We start from the raw sequence: 21,711 nt of genomic DNA on the forward strand, positions 1-21,711 counted from the left end.
AGGCAGTTTATGAGAAATCACTAGAAAACAGAGCAAAGGGGGGGGGGGATAAGGAATTTTTCACATATATAAATGCAAAGAAGAGCAGGACAAACCAGATCGGAAATTTATGGAAGGGAAAGGGGATAGTATTAAATACACCAGCTGCCGTTGCAGATGAACTCAACAGTTATTTTGCATCAATATTTACAAATGAAAAACTCTTGTGTGGCAATGGGAAATTGTGGGAGCAAAGTTGAAAAATATGTAATTAATGATATTGAAATTTTGCAAGATTATTTAATGAAAAAACTTTCGAGCCCACAGGCCAGTAAGGCTCCTGGTGTTGACGGAATATACCCTATAATCTTAAGGGAGGCGGCAAGTGAGTGTATCGAACCATTGAGGCTAATTATGCGAGCATCACTAGACTCTGGGGAGATTCCCTTGGATTGGAAAAGTGCCAATGTATCTCCCATACATAAGGGTGGCTCTAAGAGTGAAGTGGGAAATTATTGACCTGTCAGTCTGACTTCAGTGGTAGGTAAAATCATGGAGGCAATGATCAAGGGTGGAATTCAGGATCATTTGGATAGAATTGAAATTCTCAAGGATATTCAGCATGGTTTTGTTAAGAGAAAATCATGTTTAACAAATCTGGTTCGCTATTTCGAAAGGGTCACTCACGAGCTGGATTTAGGGAATAATTTCGACATTGTTTATTTAGATTTCAGCAAAGCTTTTGACTCAGTCCCACATGAGCAGTTGCTTTATAAGCTGGAACAGGTTGGAATCACTGGGAAAATCCTTAGATGGATAGCAAGATGGCTTCAGGGCAGGAGGCAGAGGGTTGTGATAAATGGCTATTCCTCAGATTGGGTTGATGTAAGAAGTGGGGTTCCCCAAGGATCAGTATTACGACCACTGTTGTTTTTAATTTTCATGAATGACATCGATAGAGGGCGTGATGTCTAAATTTTCAGATGATGTTAAAATTGGTAGAGTAGTTAATGATCACTGTGAAGCTGAGCTTCTTGAGAGAGACCTAGATAGACTTCAGGAATGGCCAGAAAAATGGCAGCTATGCTTTAATCCAACAAAGTGTAAGGTACTACACCTGGGAAACAGTAATCCCAAAATAACTTATTCACTTGGTGGAGTTCAACTAAACCCAGTACTGGAGGAAAGGGACTTTGGTGTTACGATACGGTCAGAGATGAAATTCTGAGCATTGTAAACAGGGTGCAAGGAAGGCCCATGGAGTCCTATCGATGATCTATCGAACTTTTGCAAGTAGAGATAGGGACGTGATAATCCCATTATATAAGGCTTTTGTTAGACCATGCTTGGAATACTGTGTTCAAGTATGGAGACCACACCTAAAGAAAGACATCGAGCTTCTTGAAAGGGTGCAAAGATGGCTAACTCGTCTGGTGAGATCGGTAAAAGAGCGTCCTTATGAAGAAAGACTTCGAATATGTGGATTGTAGAGTTTGTAAACTAGACACCTTAGAGGAGATTTGATTGAGGTGTTTAAGGCTCTGAGAGGCATCAGTAAAATGAATGAGGACAAAATTTTCAAGATTATAAATGATGCTAGAACTAGGGGACATAAATTCAAGTTCCGGGGGGAAATGTTTAGATTGGACTGCAGGAAGTATTATTTTAGCCAGCGAGTTATAAATTACTGGAATAAGTTGCCTACATGGGTGGTAGAGGCTGACAGTTTGGGGAAATTCAAAGGTCATCTGGATAGTACCTTCGGGTCAGGGAAGCGCATAGGATGATAGGTTTAATTTCCTTTTTTTTTAATAATTATTATTTTTTTATCGTTGTTTTATTCATTTTTTTTTTTTTTTTTTTTGGCTGGTTCAGCATAAGCCATAGGCTTTTTTGCACCATGTGGCCATTATTAATACTAATACTAATATTTTTTACAGATAACATTGACATGCGTAGATGATGTAATATTGCATCAGCTGTTCTGATGCAATACTGCATAAGCACGCTCTGTAAGAGTTGCAGTCATTCCTTGCTTGTGTCAGGATGGTGAGTTACATGCAATTGATGCCATGAAGAAAGAGTGCTATTGTTGCTTTACTTCCAGAAGGATGTTCTTCCTGTCATATTGCTTATAGAGTGTCTTGTAATCAGTTGACAGTGAGATTTCTTTCCAACCTCAAGAATACTGGTTCTGCTGATGGAAAAAAAGGGAACCAGATGGAAACGAGTTTCTGCACCAAAACAGGACCGCATTTTGAAGCGCTTATGCCCTAAAAATAGTAAAGCTTCTTCGTCTGAGCTGAAAAGAGAATGGGAAGAACATACAGGAGTGGTAGCAAGTGCAGTAACAGTAAGAAGACGCCTCTTCATAAATGGACTTGTATCCCGTCATCCTAAGAACAAGCCCCTCCTCACACAAAAAATGAAAAAGGCCCGATTAATTTGGTGTAATGAGCATGTCAAATGGAGCCCCGAGTAGTGGAAGTCCAGTTATTTTCTCGGATGAGATGAAATTCAATCTGCACAGCTCTGATGGGAGACAAATGATTCGCTGTAGACGTGGTGAAGAATACCATCCACACTGCATGGTGTCTACAGTGAAATTCTCTACCAGCCAAATGATATGGGGGTGCATTTTGTATCGCAGAGTAGGTCACCTGCAGTTTATAAAAGGTTCTGTAAATGCCAATGGATACCTCGCTATATTGGAAGGCAAACTGCTGCCGACCATTTCAACCTGCCAAGTAACTGCATCTTTCAGGACGACTCTGCTTCTTGTTATCGGGCGAAAAGTGTAAGTAGGCACTTCTGTAGTTAATTTAGTTTAATTTCTGCATTAGAGGTTTGACACTAATGTGTTTACATTTGGTACAGGTGAAAAAATGGTTAGAAGAATGGTCCATTACAACTGTTAGCTGGCCAGGAAACAGCCCTGACCTGAATCCTACAGAGAACTGTTGGCATAGTGTGGAATCTGAAGTTGTCAGAAAGAAACCAAAGACCCTTCGTGAACTTCAGGAAGCCATAATTCATGTTTGGAACCACAAACTATCAGTTCATTACCTTCAGAAATTTATCTTGTCAATGCCTCGACGGTGTGCTGCTGTCATCAGGGCCAGAGGCAGTGCAACTAAATATTAGTTTGCACCTGGTGAACTTTTCATTTTTTGTTTCCATTTAGAATGAGAAACTGAAGCAAATTGTTGAGGGCTTCTGATAACATATCAGCCATAATTGTCGTGTTTACCAAAACTGTTGTATAAAGGTTGCAAATGCTCTTTTTGGAATGTTTTGAGAGCACCTGTCAAATATTACTTAGCTTTGCCTTAACTATTAATAAATGTTTATATTTGTTTTGTTTATATTTCTATTTGTGATGCTAGTCATTAATGTAATATATTGTGAAAAAGGGTTAGAAATGTGAAATTCCTAGGTGATGCACTTTCTTTGAACACAAGTGTAAGTGCGGTTATGTGGGGTGAATATGGTTGGAATTTCACTTATGGAAGTTTGTTTAAATAACTACTTTGACTGTCTGGGTTGTGTTGTTGCTGCTAGCAGGTCTCCTGATTAGAGTGGTAGGGGATACCATTTTCAGTAATTCTGTTGCATATTCAGGACACCATTGAATAATGAGAGAATAGCTGACAGCAAATGCATTATCAAGAAGGATGGAGATTCCTGTTCATCGGCATGCTATTTTAATCTCTTTTGGTGATAAATTTCTTGGTCTGCTTGCACAGGTGGATACATGTATCCATTTTGTGCTCCTTTTTGGAGTATCAAATGGGAGCATTCCATCCAGTTCCCAGGGGCCACACAGCATTGAGGATCCCATCTACAACTAACCACAACTAGTAATCTCTCTTTTCCCTTACTTTTTTTTATACTTTCTATTATATTTTAGGTTTTTACTGATGTTAGTTCAGTTTAATGTTATTCGGCCTGTATGTCAAAAAAATGGCAACCACTATTCGATAAATTACTACTTATTCATGTAGAGCAGTGCTTTTTTTTTTTTTTTTTTCTTGTTAGTTGTTGGTGCATCAGCTTCTATGGCCATAATGCACCTCCCAAAGTTTTTGCATTTTACTGTGATCCAAGCCCGAGGCGGGATTTGAACCCGCGACCTTTGGGTTGCCAGGCAGGCACTTTACCTACCTGGCTAGCCCGGTTGGCGAGCAGTGCTTTACTTTCATTCTTAGGAGGAATTACTTACTATGAGAGCACTGTTTCACATTCCGGCGCCTCCGTAGCCAGGTGGGCAAGAGCGGCAGTGCGTAGCACACGCTTCTTGATTAAACCGGGGTTTGAGCCCGTGACCACCAAATACGGAGGATGCAAAAAAGTCAGGGAATGACCACTGCATATCCCCGGAGCAATATGGCCTTAGTTGCTAATGCTCCTAAATAACAACAACTTTCACATTCCTGGGGCCACATAGCATTGATAGCCCCCCATCCAATAGCCACCCACCACCCTCAGAAGATTTGCCACGATAAGATTCCATAGCAAATGTGGTAATCCACAGCTAAATGAAATGAAATTCACAGGCCACAATTAAATTCCTTTGAGCAGTTGGAAACTTTTTAGTTAGAGCATAAATCTGTTGGAAAGGGAGCAGAGAAGGGCAACAAGATTAGTAGAGAGCAATAAAGAATATTCTTACCAAGAAAGTCCAAGATTTTGCAAATCATAGTCTCTAGAAACTAGGTCCTATGTGGTAACCTAATTAAAGTGTATAAGGCTTTAAAAGGGTTAAGCAAACTAAATTCTGATAGCAACTTTACTCTTTTTGAGACGAAATGCATGGGGGTGGGGAATAGATTTAAATTATAATAGGATGGGTGTAGAAATTCACATTCAGCCAAAGAGTAATGAATTGCTGGAATAAACTTCTACCTAATATTGTGAAGGTTGAGAGTTTTAACAAATTTAAGGAAGGTTTGGAAAAATTATTGGAAGGAATCAGGATATGAATTTTTTTTTTTTTTTTTGTGGTGCTGTATAAGTTTTACTTTCTTGCATCATGTTGCCAGTAGAAATACTAAATGCCATAATAGCGTCAGTTATTCATTTTAACAAATTTAACTGTTATTTACATTTTAACCACAACTACTATTTTTTTATGTAGTTAAATTCAAAATAATATAAATTTTGCAAGGTAAGAAAGGAAACAAAATGTAAGCAAGTCTAGAAAATCATACACATTTAGAAATAGAATCAACACATGACTGTAAATGATGTATAAGTGTATGAAGCTAAGTATCATTAAAGGAATTTTTCTGAATAATATTAAGATGTACATAAGAATTACTCAAAAATATATTATTCTTTACCAGATTCGCCCATATTTTGAAGCCAAATGGAGTGGTATCTGTTCTTCTTCATTTTTATTATCTGTTTCAGCACCAGAATTTAAGAGGATCTATCAAGAGTAATTTTTATTCTACATTAAAATAAGCTCAATGGGTACAAAAGAATGCCTAAATATATCATTATACTACAATAGAAAGATATAGAGTATAAATTTTATTTATAAACTAAATAAATATAGTCAGATATGAAATTTTCTGAGCAATGCAGACAGGCTGCCAGGGCAGGTCATGGGGTTTTGTCAATGATATATAGGAATTTTGCTAGCAGGGAAAAGGAGGTGATTGTCCCTCTGTATAAGGCAATGGTCAAGCCATGCCTTGAGTACTGCGTACAGGTCTGAAGGCCTCATTTTAGGAAGGATGTAGATTTCCTTGAGCGTGTACAGAAGGGCAACAAGATTGGTGAGGGGAATGAAGGGATCCTCTTACCAAGAGAGGCTTAGGTTCTGCAAATTGCAGTGGCTGGAGACTAGGCACCTGCACAGTGATCTGATCGAGGTGTATATGGCCTTGAATGGGTTGAGCTCGCTGAATTCTGATGGAATCCTTCCACTTGTTCAGATTACGAACTTAAGGGGACATAAATTCAAACTAAGAAAAGACGGATGTAGAATAGATGTGCAGAAATTTGCCTTTAGTGGGTGGTTAATTGCTGGAACAAACTTCCATCGTTTTGGAAGTTGATATGTTAAATAAATTTAAGGAGGAATTGGACAGGCATTTGGAGGGAATGGTGTAAAATCCTGTAAAATCCAGCACTTTATAATCTGGAATTATGTAGTTTTTTTATAACCTGAGGCATTAGCCTCAGGTTATGAAGAAGTTAACTAATGTATAGGTTTGTGTTATAGCATCATGTGTATACATAGCCAACTACTAAGTAGTTACAAAATTGCCATCATTTAAGTATATCTCATATTCTGAATGCCTTCACAACGAGTTGCCATGGTATTGCACTACCTCGAATAAGTAACTTCTCTAATAGAAAAGACTACTGTTATTTATTCTCGACAGATACCACCATCCAGACGGCACTGTTTGAAATATGGTATGGGATAAAGATCTCTGTCATCCTCATACTACCCCTATTAGACTTAAGAAAGCAAAAAAGATGTAGGAAGGTGATAGCAGGAGAGGAAGAAATGCCATTGAAGGGAGAAAGGGACAGTTATTCCTTCAACTCACACCACTCAAATTCCTCGAATAGGCAATGCTTCTCCAGTAGAGAAGATTGTTGTTACCTATTCTTGGAAACTCTGTGGCCATCAGGCCTCCCCCCATACAGCACCATTTTGGAGCTTATTGGCTTCTCATCAGTGGGTGGGCAGGTACCCTGGTTTTGCAATGATGACCCATTGCGAAGTATAGCTCCACAATATGAGAGATGCCTGATGGTGTACAGTAATTGAAAATTACATAGTTTGTTTAGGGTAATAGTCTCAGGTTACTAAGAAGTTAACTAAATTATAGGTTTCTGCTATAGCATCATGTTTATACATAACCAACTACTAAGTAGTTACAAAATTCGCATCATTTAAGGGCGCCTCCATAGCCAGGTGGGAAGGAGCAGCAGTGCGTAGCACACGCTTCTTGATTAGACCGGGGTTCGAGCCTGTCACCACCAAATACGGAGGACGTGGAAAGGTCAAGGGAATGACCACTGCATATTCCTGGAGCAATATGGCCTTAGTTGCTAATGCTCCTAAATACCAAATAACAAACAACAAGAATCATTTAAGTATATCTCATATTGTAAATGCCTTCACGAGTTGCCATGGTATTGGACTAGCTCGAATAAGTAATGCTTCTTTAATAAAGAAGACTACTGTTACTTATTCTTGCCGGATACCAGCACTCAGATGGCACCGAGAAGAGTTAGCAAAAAAAAAAGAAGCAGATTCAGCATGTTTAAGGCTCTGAGAAGCATAAGCAAAATGAATGGATGAATTTTTCAAGGTTATAAATGATTCTAGAACAAGGGGCCATAATTTCAAGTTATGAGGGGAAATGTTTAGACTGGATTGCAGGAAGTTTTATTTTAGCCATCATCATCATCGTTCTGCTATTCCACGGGTTGACGTATGAAGCCTCACCACCATGCCTTGTCTGTGTACTTCTCTCCGTCATTGATTTCACTCCAATTTCCTCCTCTCTTAATGACATCAGTCTTTATCATGTTCTGCCATCTCATTCTTGGTCTCTCCCCTGGTCTTTTGTCCCTTAATTGTAAATCAAACATTCTTCTTAGCCTCTCGTTCATCCTCTTGATATGCCCAAACCATTTCAAATGGGACCTTTCAATCCTATTCTGGAGTTTTTCAACCTGAATTCTCTCCCTAATCACATCATTCCTGATTTTGTTGCATCTTGTCTTTCTGGATATGCTTCTCACAAATCTCATTTCTGCTCCCTGAATTCTGCTTTTGTCCTTTTTTCCTCATAGTTCAAGTTTCAGATGCAGATGTCAGAATTGGAGTATAATAAGCCTGATATATAGCCTTCTTACACTTCAGTGGTATGTATCAGATCAGATCAGCTCTCTGCCTAAGGCACCTCCATAGCCAGGTGGGCAGGAGCAGCAGTGCGTAGCACACGCTTCTTGATTAGACCGGGGTTCGAGCCCATGACCACCAAATATGAAAGATGTGGAAAGGTCAGGGAATGACCACCACATATCCCCGAAGCAATATGACCTTAGTTGCTAATGCTCCTAAAAATCAAGTAACAAATTGTCTGCCTATAGAAATTCCCACCCACTTGTATTCTTCTACTCATTTCTTCGTCTATTATCCAGTCTTTGTAACGGTGTTTTCTAGATACTTGAAGTTGTTAACTATTTTTAGCTGTTTCCCTTCCATTTTAATGTATTTGTCAAGTTTGCCACTCCTCTTTAGAATTACTTCACTCTTCTCCTGACTGAAAACTAGTCCAAAGTCATTGGTCATACTAGCCTACATATCAACTTGCCGTTGCACTTGTTCCCTGCTCTCTCCCCATATGCAGAGGTCATCTGCAAAGAGCATGACTTTCATCTGGTCCTGTCAAAGTTGTTTCACCACTCTACACTGCACATCAATCATGACAGCTATGAACAGTAGTGGTGACAGGATGCCTCCTTGCCTCAAACCTGATGTTATTTCGAAGCTCTACATCAACCATACCACTGTTCTTACTTTGCTTACTGTATTAGTGCACATATTCTCAATTCTCTCCACAGGATGTTCCTCTATCTCCAAGTTTCTCAAAACCTCCCACACTTTCTCTTTTTTGCCGACTGGGCTAGCCGGGTGAGTCAAGTGCCTGCCTGGCAACCCAAAGGTCGCGGGTTCAAATCCCGCCTTGGGCTTGGATCAAAGTACTGCAAAAACCTTGGGAGGTACATTATGGCCACAGAAGCTAATGCACCAACAACTACAAAAAAAAAAAAAAAAACTTTCTTTACAGTATCAAACGCTTTCTTTATATCCAAAAATGCCACCCATAATTCTTTATTGTGTTCATAATACTTTTCCATCAGTTGCCTGATTCAGAAAATTAGATCCACCGTCGATCTGCCAGGCCTAAAGCTGGACTGTTCCTCAGACATCCTATTTTCAATCGTTCTTCTGCTCTAACTCTCTCTCATACAGCTTGCTCACTTACATGTGATGCCTCTATAATCGGAACACTTTTTCTTGTTCCCCCTTCTTGAACAATGGGATGATTAAACCTTTCAAGTCCTTGACAAGATATCAACAGTAATAAAAATATGCTATCGTAGAGTTTCACTCCATTCTTCCAACCACAGGCTTCTTTCCTCGTTAACTATCCTCTTGGCCTCTCTCTTCACAGTTTCATATCTCTCTTTATTCTCGTTAATTTAGCCAGTGAGTTATAAATTACTGGAATAAGTTACCTACATGGATAGTAGAGGCTCACAGTTTCGGGAAATTCAAAGTTATACAGCAAGAGGGAAATGCTTAGGTTGTCTTCTTTTCTTTTATTAATTATTTATTTGTTTAATTCTCTCCTTATTATTTTATTTTACTTTATTTTTTATTTTTTTGGCTGGTGCAGTATAAGCCATAGGCTTCTTTGCACCATGTGACCATTGCTGATAGCTAATACTAATTATCAAGCTTTCTGTTTATTTGTAAAAAGTACAAATATTCATGAGTTCAACTTTTCTAGCAAAAATGGATATTAGGCAGCCGCTGATTTATTTTAACACCAAAAGTGTATTACTTTGAGTAATAAATATTTCTACTTTGAACAGGAAATTAAGTGTGAACTAAATAAATTGTTTTATTCCTTTAGAAATTATTTTTTTTTGGTAGTTGTTGGCGCATAGGCTTCTGTGGCCATAAATGTACCTCCCAAGGTTTTTGCAGTACTTTGATCCAAGCCCGAGGCGGGAATTGAACCCGTGACCTTCGGGTTGCCAGGCAAGCACTTTTACCCACCCGGCTAGCCGGTCGGCCCTTTAGAAATGAATATATTAAGTGACAAATTGGCATTATACGGTACATTCTTAAATGTCATTATACAATGACATTTAAGAATATATTTCATTTATCAGTAATTCATCTCTTTTACTTTTTTCAATTTTGAACTTCTGATAACCATTTTCTGAAAAATTCAGTGTCAAGTGATATTTAAGTTTCCCAAAATCAGAAGGAAGAAAAAAAAATATTTAAAGTTTATTGAAATTAACTACAGTATATACAACACATTAATATTAATGTCCACAGAAGGTAACTTGCAAAGCTCTATTTTGACGTTAAAAACATTTTTACTGGTGTTATTCCAAAAAATTTGTAATGGAAAAACCATCATGCGAAAAGCATTACGGAAATTACTCAAATGACATCACTTCCTAAATGACACTAACTTCACATTCACTGCTTATATCAAACACTTAAGTAGTAAAATCAAAAACTTTTCTGCTTCAATTGTTAGAATTGCCAGAAAGGAATGTGGGGCTAGGCAAAAGAGTGGTTAACTTATATTATAAGATAATATTTTTACCAATTGTGAGCTATGCAGCATCTGTCTGGTTCAAATGTACTATTACTATTAAATTTTAAAATAAAATTAATTTACTGCAAAGATCTATGTTACTATTCTGAGAGTGTGTAAAACTGTGTACGAATGCCCTGCAAGTTATTGAGGGGGTTCTTCCTCTTGATATATATGTTACTTATACAGCTTTTAGTTATTTTGCTAGAAAAGGTATGCAGATTTCATTTTTGGGTTTAACCAATGATATGATGATTTGATAGAAAATTGGAAAATAAACAAATTATGTGTAAATCAGTTGAGAATTGGCAAGAACGCTGGAATTGCAGTGATACTGGTAGGTTATAAATAACCTGGTCCCACCGTTGCTGTGACCAGGTTATTTATAACCTAACCTCGACTAACCTAGTGTTAAGTTCAGTTTTAATAATAAATTGAATAAATGGTTTCATATTAGTATGGAAATGGCTCTTTGAGAGATAAGTTATGTGAATTAGGCTTAAAATCAAATTCTCATTGTTCTTGCCATGCGTTTTAAGCATGTGAATATGTGTTGTATGAGTGTTCAATTTATGAGCAGTTTAGAACAGCTCTCAGAAATGTTGTGCCGGAGCTTTACAGAGGAACAGAAACATCGTTGTTGTCAAATCTTACACACATTTTAATTTATTTTAAGATTTTGCTAGAAGGGTTTTCCAAAAAAGAAGACAGTTAGCTGTCTTGGTATCTATTGCATAGATTTATTTTAATAGCAGTAATGAATAAGTAGGTATATGTTAGTTATAGTGTACTCCTGTGCACCCCCCCCCCCAAAACTTGAGGATTTATATCCCAAACCCACTGCGGTATTTTAGATGCCAAAAATACGGCCACTCACAAACATCTTGCCGTGGTAACCCTACCTGTGCTCGATGTGGTGTTAAAGACCATGAGAGTAAGGAATGTTCAGCTCCAAAACCGATCTGTGTCAATTGCCAAGGAGAGCACCCCGCCTACTTTAGAGCATGCCAGCGGTGGAAGGATAAAAAAGAAATACAAAAACTGAAAACAGAGCTGAATATCTCCTACCCAGAGACCAGAAAACGTATCCAACCAATAAATAGCGGGAAACCTTCGTATGCCCAGAAGGTTTCTGCTAAGTGCACTGTCGGGACACAAACTGAGATGACTATACCACCAAGAGAGTCATTCACCCCAATTGCACGCTATTTATTGAGTTCACAAAAGCCCACCAAAAAAACATAGTCAGTTGCCACTCCTATATCCGTACCTCCTAGTGCTCCACCAAAACCAAGTAGTAAAGGGCCTCCAGTAATAACAGAAACAATGGATGTAGAGAACAAGGAGGTACCAGATGAATCAGTCTGGGAACTCTTTGCGGAGGAAGAAATGGACACCGGACAGCGTCCATTCTTTCCCAAAAAAGATAAATCCAAGACTGACAAAATAAAGCCCTCAGCATCTCGGAAGCCACCTGACGGACCCACCAAGCCAAAATAATGGCTAAATTCCTACAATGGAATTGTCGTGGATTCCGGCGAAAAACTGATGACATCAAGGCATTCCTGCAAAAGCACGAGCCAGTTTGCTTTTGCTTGCAGGAGACTTATCTAAAAGCAAATGATGATCCCACCATGCATAACATCACAATTTTTCGAAAGGATAGAATTGCGGATGGTCCTGCTCATGGAGGAGTGGCTATCCTTGTGGGCAACCAGACCCCAGTTCAGCCCTTGCTAGTTACAACCAGCATAGAGGCTGTTGCAATTCACCTTTCAGTGGGATTTTTACTAACTGTGTGCTCTATTTATTTGCCACCTGGGACTGACATCTCCCAGGAAGACCTTGATGATCTTGTAACGCAGTTGCCTCCCCCTTTCTTACTTCTTGGAGATTTTAATGGACATAACACCCTGTGGGATAGTGCTAACATCAATGGAAGGGGAAGAGTCATAGAGCGTATGCTAAATGAAAATGACCTTTCCCTTCTAAATATTGGAACAAATACCTTCTTTCACATGCCTACCCGTACTTTTTCTGCCATTGATCTCTCTATCTGCTCCCCTTCTCTACTCCCTTCGCTCACTTGGGAAGTGGAGGAGAATCCATACGAAAGTGATCACTTCCCTGTAATAACCTCGTTACACAGTGGGAGACCATGTCTTCCATTCAGGTTACAACGGTGGAAGATTGATCAGGCTGACTGGACTACCTTCCAACATCAGGCAAATTTTGACCTTGGTACGGTCAGTCAGGAGCCGATCAATGATGCAGTAAAGTACATCACAGAAATTATCGTCCAAGCAGCTGCGAATGCTGTTCCAAAAACATCTGCCCGGTTTCCACCTTTTCCCAAACCTCGGTGGAATTCACAATGCACAGCAGCAAAAAAGGCTCATAACAAAGCGTGGGGATATTCCGCCGTTATCCTACCACTGTTAATCTAATAGCCTTCAAGCGTGCACGAGCCAAAGCACGCTACATTCGCCGTCAGAGTCAAAAGGAATCGTGGATCCGTTTTACATCATCTATTAACCAGGCTACCAATTCTAAGGTAGTCTGGGATAAAATCCGGAAAATGAGGGGAAAATATACATCCCACCCTTCTTCAATCCTAGATTATGGATGCACTATTGCAGATTCAACTGCAATAGCCAATTCTCTTGGGAAAACTTTCTCTAACATCTCTGCAACATCTTCGTATTCCCCAGAGTTCCTGGTCCTGAAACATAAAATTGAAAAACAGGCACTTAATTTTAAGTCCAAGGGCCTCTATCCCTACAACGGGGCATTCACTATAGAGCAACTAAAAAGAGCCCTCACTCTTTCCAATGCAAGTGCTGTTGGACCAGTGGCATCCATTATGAAATGATTAAGCATCTTTCACCAAAATCTATGGATTATCTGCTCCTTCTATATAACAGAATCTTTATTAAAGGGCAGTTTCCGGATTCCTGGCGCAAGGCAATCATCCTTGCCTTTGCTATGCCAGGAAAGGATCCAAAAGTCACTACTAATTACCGTCCTATTGCTCTGACTAGCTGTATGTGCAAAATGCTGGAGAGAATGGTTCACTTTTGTTTAATATGGTATTTAGAATCAAATGACCTCCTCTCCAACATCCGGTGCGGCTTCCGAAGGAAACGGTCCACCTTGGACCATCTTATTAGACTGGAAACATCCATCCGGGATGCTTTCCTAAAACGTGAACACTTGGTGTCAGTGTTCTTTGACATGGAGAAGGTGTATGACACAACTTGGAGATTTGGCATCCTAAAAGATTTACATAACCTAGGCCTTAGAGGGCATCTCCCCTTTTTTATTCAAAACTTTTTAGCCAATTGATCTTTCCAAGTTCGTGTGGGATCCTCACTCTCTCGTTCCTTCAGCCAAGAGGAGGGAGTACCACAAGGATCAGTATTAAGTGTCACGCTTTTCGCCATCAAAATAAATTCCATTACAGAACAACTTCCTCCAACTGTAAACAATGCCCTCTATGTTGATGACTTTAGCATATTTTGTCAGTCATGCAACATGAGGGTTATTGAAAGACAACTGCAGAAAGCCATTGATCACCTCAACTCCTGGGCACTTGCTAATGGCTTCAGGTTCTCGCTGGAGAAGACCGTTTGCATACACTTTTGTTGTAAGCGTAATCTTCATCCTGAACCTGAATTAAGGCTCGGACAAAATGCTATTCCAGTAGCAGCGGACACAAAATTCTTGGGACTCATATTTGATAAAAAACTGACCTTTCTGGATCACATCCGTCAACTCCGCACAAAGTGCACACGAGGGCTTAATATTCTCCGCTCGCTCTCCTCTACATCTTGGGGAGCAGACAGATGCACCCCTCTACGGCTTTACCGTGCACTTGTGCGATCCAAATTAGATTATGGGTCCCAGGTATATTCCTCAGCCAGAGACAGTGTCCTTCGATGGCTGGACCCTGTCCATCAGCAGGCCCTCCGTATCGCTACTGGAGCATATCGCACATCTCCTGTCCCGAGCTTATACATCGAAGCAAACGAACCACCATTATCGCTTCGACGTAAGCAGTTGTCTTTAAAGTACGCTTTAAAACTGAAATCCCTGCCAGACCATCCTACATGGCCATTCGTTTTTGAGCCACGATGGGAAAATTTGTACAATACCCGTAAGACTGCCAATCGTCCTTTCGGTATTTGTCTCCAAGAGCTACTCAAAGAACTTAATATCAAGGTAGACAAGGCTGCCCAAACACCAAAGCAACCCCTTCCATCCTGGCATGCTCATGTCCCGGAATGTGACTTGTCCCTTAGAAATTGGGGAAAGTCGGACACTCCATCGTCTATCTACCTGCAGCTTTATTCAGCACACCGAGTTGAACATTCTGACTTCGCGCCAGTTTACGCAGACGGTTCGAAGTCAGAATCATATGTGAGATCTACTGCTGTCTTTATAGACAGCACTACATCGGAGCAGATTCCCTCTGAATGCAGCATATTTACTGCAGAGCTGCATGCAATAGAGTTAGCCTTGGATCACATCAGTAAATGCCAATACCAACGGTTCATTTTATATTCCGACTCTCTCAGTGTGTTACAGGCTTTAATAACTGTGAGATATAATTCTCATCCAGTTCTGTCTAGCATTCAGCAGAAGATTCACTTCCTCCATGAACGTGAATACGATATCCGCTTCTGCTGGATTCCTAGCCATGTTGGGATTAAGGGAAATGATTTGGCTGACGCTGCAGCCAAATCAGCAATTCCGAGTAATAATCGCTGCCTGTCAGTCCCCTATACAGACTACGGGCAAATAATTCACCAAAAGATACATTCCCAATGGCAGGATTCGTGGAATAGACAGACTGCAAATAAATTATATCGTATAAAGCCTGTAATTGAACCGTGGCAGTCTAGTCTGCGCAGGAGTCGTAAGGAGGAAGTTGTTCTTGCCCAGATCCGCACAGGACATAGTCATTTGACTCATTCGTTTTTGCTGAGGGCTGATGACTCTCCTATGTGTGAGTCCTGTGGCACATTTTTAACAATCAGACACATTTTAGTTGACTGTCCAGATTTTAGTAATATCCGTTTTACCACTTTTAACCATCTGACTGAGCTGTATACACTCAGTCAGATTTTATCCGACAATGACAATGTGTCTGCTATTTTTAGCTTTTTGAAATTAGTAAACCATTTTTACTCATATTTAAAAAATGTATTTTTTTTAATGTTACTTGTTTACTGATATTTGTCTTTTACTGTTTATACTTGTTTTTATACTTTGACTTGGTGACCTAATTTCATTAGGCCACTTAAAATTTTATTTTTTAATGACCAGGTTTTGGCGCATTATAGCCTTAGTTGCTAATGCACCAATAAAACCCAACAACAAACAAACAAACAACCCCCCCCCCCAAAACTTGCCGTAACGGAAAGTGTTACAGAAATTTATTCCAGTTTAATTTATCTTCTACTGGACCAAATTTAATGAAATTTTGCACGGAGCTTCATCTTAGCTCTATACTAGAAGAAAAACTTTGAAATCTCTGAAAATTGCAGTAGTTTTCTCAGGATAGTGGAAAATATGAACATGTGACCAAGGAACTTTTCTCACGTAATAAACAGAATAATGTTTATTATTCTGTTTAGTACATGATGTTAATGAATAATGGACATCTAGCATATTGTTGGAAATCTAAGAAAATTTTTGCACGTAATAAATGGGATAATGTGGACAGTGTAGCATATTGTTGGAAAGCTAAGGAATTTAGAAACAGAACTATTAAGATTTTAAGATACAAAAAAATTTAGGAAACTGGAAATGCATTAATTTGAAAATGCATCTGGTTTCAAGTCACCTGGTGTTTTCAGATTGAATGTAATTTTTTTCTTCACAATTACACTTTGAGGCTGAAAAAAGAGTTCTGCACATTTATGAAAACATTCTTCAACTTGGACATGTCATCAGATCTTTCAATAAATACTACACATAATGGAACAGCGATAGATGGTGTATTTAGTTATGAACTAAAATCTCTTTAATGTAAAAATTATATATCCTACTTCAGTCATCACAGACCAATACTTTCAGTAACTGATATGTAATTATTATTAATAAAATAAAAACAATGTTATATTATTATCCATTAATTTTATTAATATCTAAAAATTAAAACGTTTTTAACACCTGCCTATGACTCTTAAATGTAAAACACATTATGTACCTGGTACAGAATTTTTTTTTTCCCCAGATGTTTTATATCAACTTTTCATATTCAAACTTTTCTCATAACTTATGTATGCTACAGCTCAATAAATCTATTTTTCAGATCATCCAGATTAGCTGGCAGGACAGGGAAGTAAACACACCATCTTTAAAAAAGAATAAAATCTCATTTAAAGAAAGTTCATTGGAATGCCAGGGTCATGATTTAAAACCAGTGGTTAATAGTTTCTAACTAGTGGAAGTGAGTGAGAGCCTCATCTTAAGAAACAACTGTGTTGTCACCAAAAAAGGTGAAAAGTAGAGGTATAAACAGCAGACACAATCAAAGGTGAAAGTGATTCTTGCAAGTCCTTCTACAGGTATATATTGCTGGGAGTCATCACGGAACAAGCATATACATGAGGTATGTAAGGGTTAGTAAAAGCAAAAGCACTCACATGTACACAAAGGCTAGAACTATAGTAAACAAATTTCATGAATTTGAAGTACTGGTTAAGCCAACAAATGCAGTCATAGTAGGGATATTGGAAACATGGTGGCAAAGAGATGTCAGCAGAACTTCAATACAGTGAGAACAATGTGTACAGGAAAGACACAGTGTATAGTGTTACAGGGATGAGAATATCTTGGGTCTTGAAACCCTAGAGTATTCCTCTAACTCACTGATAATCTTTTGAAGAAATAAGGACTTCATAAAACCCAGAAAAGTGTAGATTACAGTGTAGCCTGCATAGTGTTGTGTTGGGATACATTGGTCTGTTGTTCATTTGGCCTCTTTGCCGTTGGGTCCTGGGAAGACCAAGGTTCCACCGTTGCTCACATTAGTACTAACAATAGAATTAGTAGTGGAAAATGATGCAAGAAAAGCAGGCTTATACAGCATCAGAAAAAAAAAAAAGCCTTCCCATTTCACCTATCCAGCCCCTTCAATAGTTTGTCTAATTCTTCTTTGAATTTATTTAAGCTATCCACTTCCACAACATCATTTGTTCCAGCAATCAACCACCACATTAGCTAACAGCAAATTTCACACGTATTCTGCAACCATCCTTCCTCAATTTGAATTTATGCTCCCCTCGTATGCGTAGCCTGAACAACAAGAATAATCCTATTGGCATTGAGGTTGCACAATCTATTCAAAGCTTTAAACACCTCAATCAGATTGCCTCCCAGGTGCCTAGTCTCCAGATGCTGCAATCTGCAGAACTAAATCCTTTCTTGGTAGGAGCACCCCTTTGTTCTCCTCACCAGTCTTGTTGCCCATCTCTGTACTTGCTCCGGCAGCTCTACATCCTTCCTAAAATGAGGCCTTCCAGACCTGTATGCAGTATTCAAGATGTGTCTGACCATTGCCTTATACAATGGAATAATCACTTCCTTATCCCTGCTACCAAAGTTTCTGTATATCATTGACAAAATCAGATGAGCTGTCCTGGCAGCCTGTCTGCACTGAAAGTGAACTTCATATTTGACTACACAATTAACCCCTAGGTATTTTTCATCCTCCGCTAAACTGAATATAGTACCATACAGTTGGTATGTTAATCTGGGATTTCTGCTGGGACGTGCAGTAATTTGTATTTTTCACTGTTACACGTCAACTGCCATTTCTCAGCCCAGCTGCCTAATTTTACTAAATCTTGTTGAATTAACATACTGTCATTAACCACCATGCCAATCTTTGTATCATCTACAAACTTAGGCATTAAACCTGATATAACTTCATCAATATCGTTAATAAATACAGGTAGTTCCCCACTTTACGAGTCAATTGGTTCCTAGCGTGAGCTCGTAAAGTGGGAATTTTTTCCCATAGACGTAATGTTAAAAACAGGGATTGTGTTCTCAACAATGGAATTTGACCATAGTAATGTTAAATAAAGGTCAACAAAACAATAGTTTATGCTTAAACAGTGATTTATTTATCCAGAGAAATGAAAAAATAGTCTTTAAAATCAAGCAAATTATAATAAAGAAATTATTTATGTTATACAAATGTTAGAGAATATTTATTCTTCATCATCAACTAAATGCACACTGATTGTTGGTTCGGCACTCGTTTGGTTTGTTGGAAGCACAAGGAGTCATTTTCTTCTTCGGAAATCTTCAAGAGTTGTGTGTTTCCAATACAGTCTTCTCTTTTCTTTAGAAATTTCATGATAGCATGAAAAAAATAATTCTGTTTTAAATCTGTGGAAACTTTTCTAGTGGGCTCAGGATTTGAATCTTGTGACTCGAAAATCTCAATAGCCTTTTTTATGTGTTGAAAAGCTTTGTCAAGCCCCTCAAGAGTAAAGGAATGAACAGGAGTTTCATCTGTTAAATCTTTTTTTTTTTTTTCAGCTTCTTCACATTTTTCCATTTCAAGGAGGTTTTGATTTGAGCTCTCCATTGTGTGTTTGAAGCAGATCAGTGATTAATTGTAGAAACCTCAAGCAGCAATTGGTTAACAATGTTAATGACTGCTTCTATTTTATTTATATGATCTCTGCTTGTTCGTGAAATCCTTCAAAATTATCAATAAAATGATGAAAGAGTTTACTCCAAACACCATGTTCTTCTCTGTAATTTTGTCCCAGGCTCGTTTATTATTTTGATTGCATCTAAAATATGGAATTTTTTCCAAAATTCTTTAAGAGTTGGACTTCCCTCCTTATCTTTGCCTGAACAAATAAATGCACGCATAGTAGTGATGTATTATATAGCTGTGCATGTGGTTTGAAATGCCATATTTATGAATGTTGAGCATTTATTTATCACAATTAATGTTCATTTTTTCGATTTTGTTGATACTTGATATTTGGGGAAAAAAAAAAACTCCTAAACCCGGGAACTCATAAAGCAGGAACTACTTGTAAAGAAAAACAATAATGGGCCCGGCATTGAACCCAGGGCAACTCCACTGATAACAACTCTGCTTCTCTCCCCAACCATCCCTTTATCCATAACTTGCTCTTAATGTCACACTACTTCAGTTTGTACAGAAGTCTTATAAGTCAAGAAAGTCAAGAAAGCTTTCCTGAAATCTAAGTATATGATATCAAAATTATTTTTTTGCATCCAGTTCCTTTGTTACTGCATCATAATATCCAATTGATTTGGTCAGACCAGATTGCTCCTGTGATGTCGCCTCCGTAGCCAGGTGGGAAGGAGCAGCAGTGCGTAGCACACGCTTCTTGATTAGACCGGGGTTCGAGCCCGTTACCAACGAATGTGGAAAGGTCAGAGAATGACTACCACATATTCCCGGAGCAATATGGCCTTAGTTGCTAATGCTCCTAAAAACCAAACAACAACAACAACAGCTCCTGTGACTGAAGTATAACTGCACTCCTGTCTAGATAGTCGTACCTTACTTCTTTAACCAGTGACTCCATTATTTTCCCTGGAACAGAAGTTAAGTTAACAGGTCTGTAATTACTCATGCCACTCTTCTCTTTAATCCCCCTTATGGCGCCTCCGTAGCCAGGTGGGAAGGAGCAGCAGTGCGTAGCACATGCTTCTTGATTAGACCGGGGTTCGAGCCCGTCACCACCAAATACGGAGGATGCGGAAAAGTCAGGGAATGATCACCGCATATCCCGGAGCAATATGGCCTTAGTTGCTAATGCTCCTAAAAACCAAAACAACAACAACAACTTTAATCCCCCTTTGTGAACTGGGGATACGTTTTCACAGTCCATGGGGACTTTCCCCTGAATGAAGGATGCTATCATAATTATGGTTAGGGGTTTGCTTACTTCCTTTGCTGCCAGCCTCATAATTGGACAGATCCCATTCACCCCAGGTGGATTTCTTATGTTTAACTTCAACAATTTCTCTTCCACTTTCCTCTCCATTATTACAAAATCGTTTAGCTCTATGTTTATGGTTTCATAAACTTCTAGCATCTCCTTCCCAAAAGAATTCCTCATGTGTGGATGTAGATGCAGAATACTCCTTCAGTGTATCAGCAACATGAACAGGATCATCAACAGCCAAACCACTGATATCAAGTGGACCAATTTGATCCACTTCCTTCTAGTGTTTACATAAGTAAAGTCTGTTGTTTTTCTTTGCATCCTATGTACGCCTAAATCATCCATTTAGGTCTATACCTTGAAGAGTATTTTTTAGTTGGTATGAAAACCCTAGTAACATCTACGATTAATTTCTTGAATGCTTTCCATTTTGAATTTGTTCATGGAAACATCATCAGTTGGTCCCACTGTACAGGATTTAAAAACTGTCTGAGACCATTGTATTTACCTTTACAAAAGGAAAAACCCTTTCCTTTATCCTTCATGGTAATTCATCTTTAAGTAAATTCCAAATCAATACACTGTGATTACTGCCACAGTAATTTTTTCTCTGCCGATTCTCAAGAAAAGTTGAGTATGTCTGTTTAACTCATTCACTTTTCTGCATTACTGTAGTCTGTATCTTGCAGATTTGTGCATTCTGATAGTTCAGTTTCTGTAGGAGATAATTTTTGTATCCATTTAGCTCCCTTTATCCTGGTGTCCTACTGGCCCTGCCACTAAGTGACCAAGAAATTAATTATTAGTGTGGTTAGGACTATTAGAAAGAAAATATAAACAAGTGAATTGAGAGTATTTTGCTTTCACGTATTCAACATATTGCTCATTTATTCCTCCAGTTAGTATAGGGCAACAAACAATATCCAGTGCTTCAGTTAACACTGTACCATAAATGGATAGCCTATGCGATGCAAATAAAAAAAAAAATGATAATTGCCAGATTTCCCCTGGTCTGATTTTAATGAAATTCTGAAGAACTTGATAAATTTTGTTACAAAGCCAAATATAAAATTTTATAAAAATAAAGCTATTTGGAGTTAAGTTATTAAAAGACAATCTGATGGTTAGATGGACATGCTGATAACAATAGGCACTTTACGCACATATAAGTAACTAATATGCCTAAAAAGGAAAGGTAATTTTCCTTTCTGTAGCTGCTAACTCTTGTAACAAGTCTCTCAGTAACTTAATAAAAAAAAAAATTACTGGTAAAGAAATACTGAAGCTTTAGCTCTGTGTAGAATTACTGGTTTATTACTTGCCTTGATCACCTGGAATAACACTTGGCAGCCTAGTAGTTATGGTACCTATGGACTAGGGCCTGTTATTGTTACCCC

At 38.6% G+C, this 21,711-nt stretch overlaps 1 protein-coding gene across 1 annotated transcript in view; it reads right to left on the minus strand.

The window, feature by feature from the left end:
• Positions 1 to 21,711, minus strand: part of LOC150076305 (transient receptor potential cation channel subfamily A member 1 homolog) — a 379,883-nt gene that overhangs the window by 168,821 nt on the left and 189,351 nt on the right. Inside the window, exon 11 of the mRNA XM_090387313.1 lies at positions 5,322 to 5,410. Within this exon, the coding sequence (XP_090243439.1) occupies positions 5,322 to 5,410 (89 nt within the window). The remainder of the gene's footprint in view (positions 1 to 5,321; positions 5,411 to 21,711) is intronic.

The sequence above is a fragment of the Mastigoproctus giganteus genome, chromosome 13 (genome assembly GCF_048544385.1).
Source record: "Mastigoproctus giganteus isolate SK-2022 chromosome 13, ASM4854438v1, whole genome shotgun sequence".
NCBI classification, from domain to species: Eukaryota; Metazoa; Arthropoda; class Arachnida; order Uropygi; family Thelyphonidae; genus Mastigoproctus; species Mastigoproctus giganteus.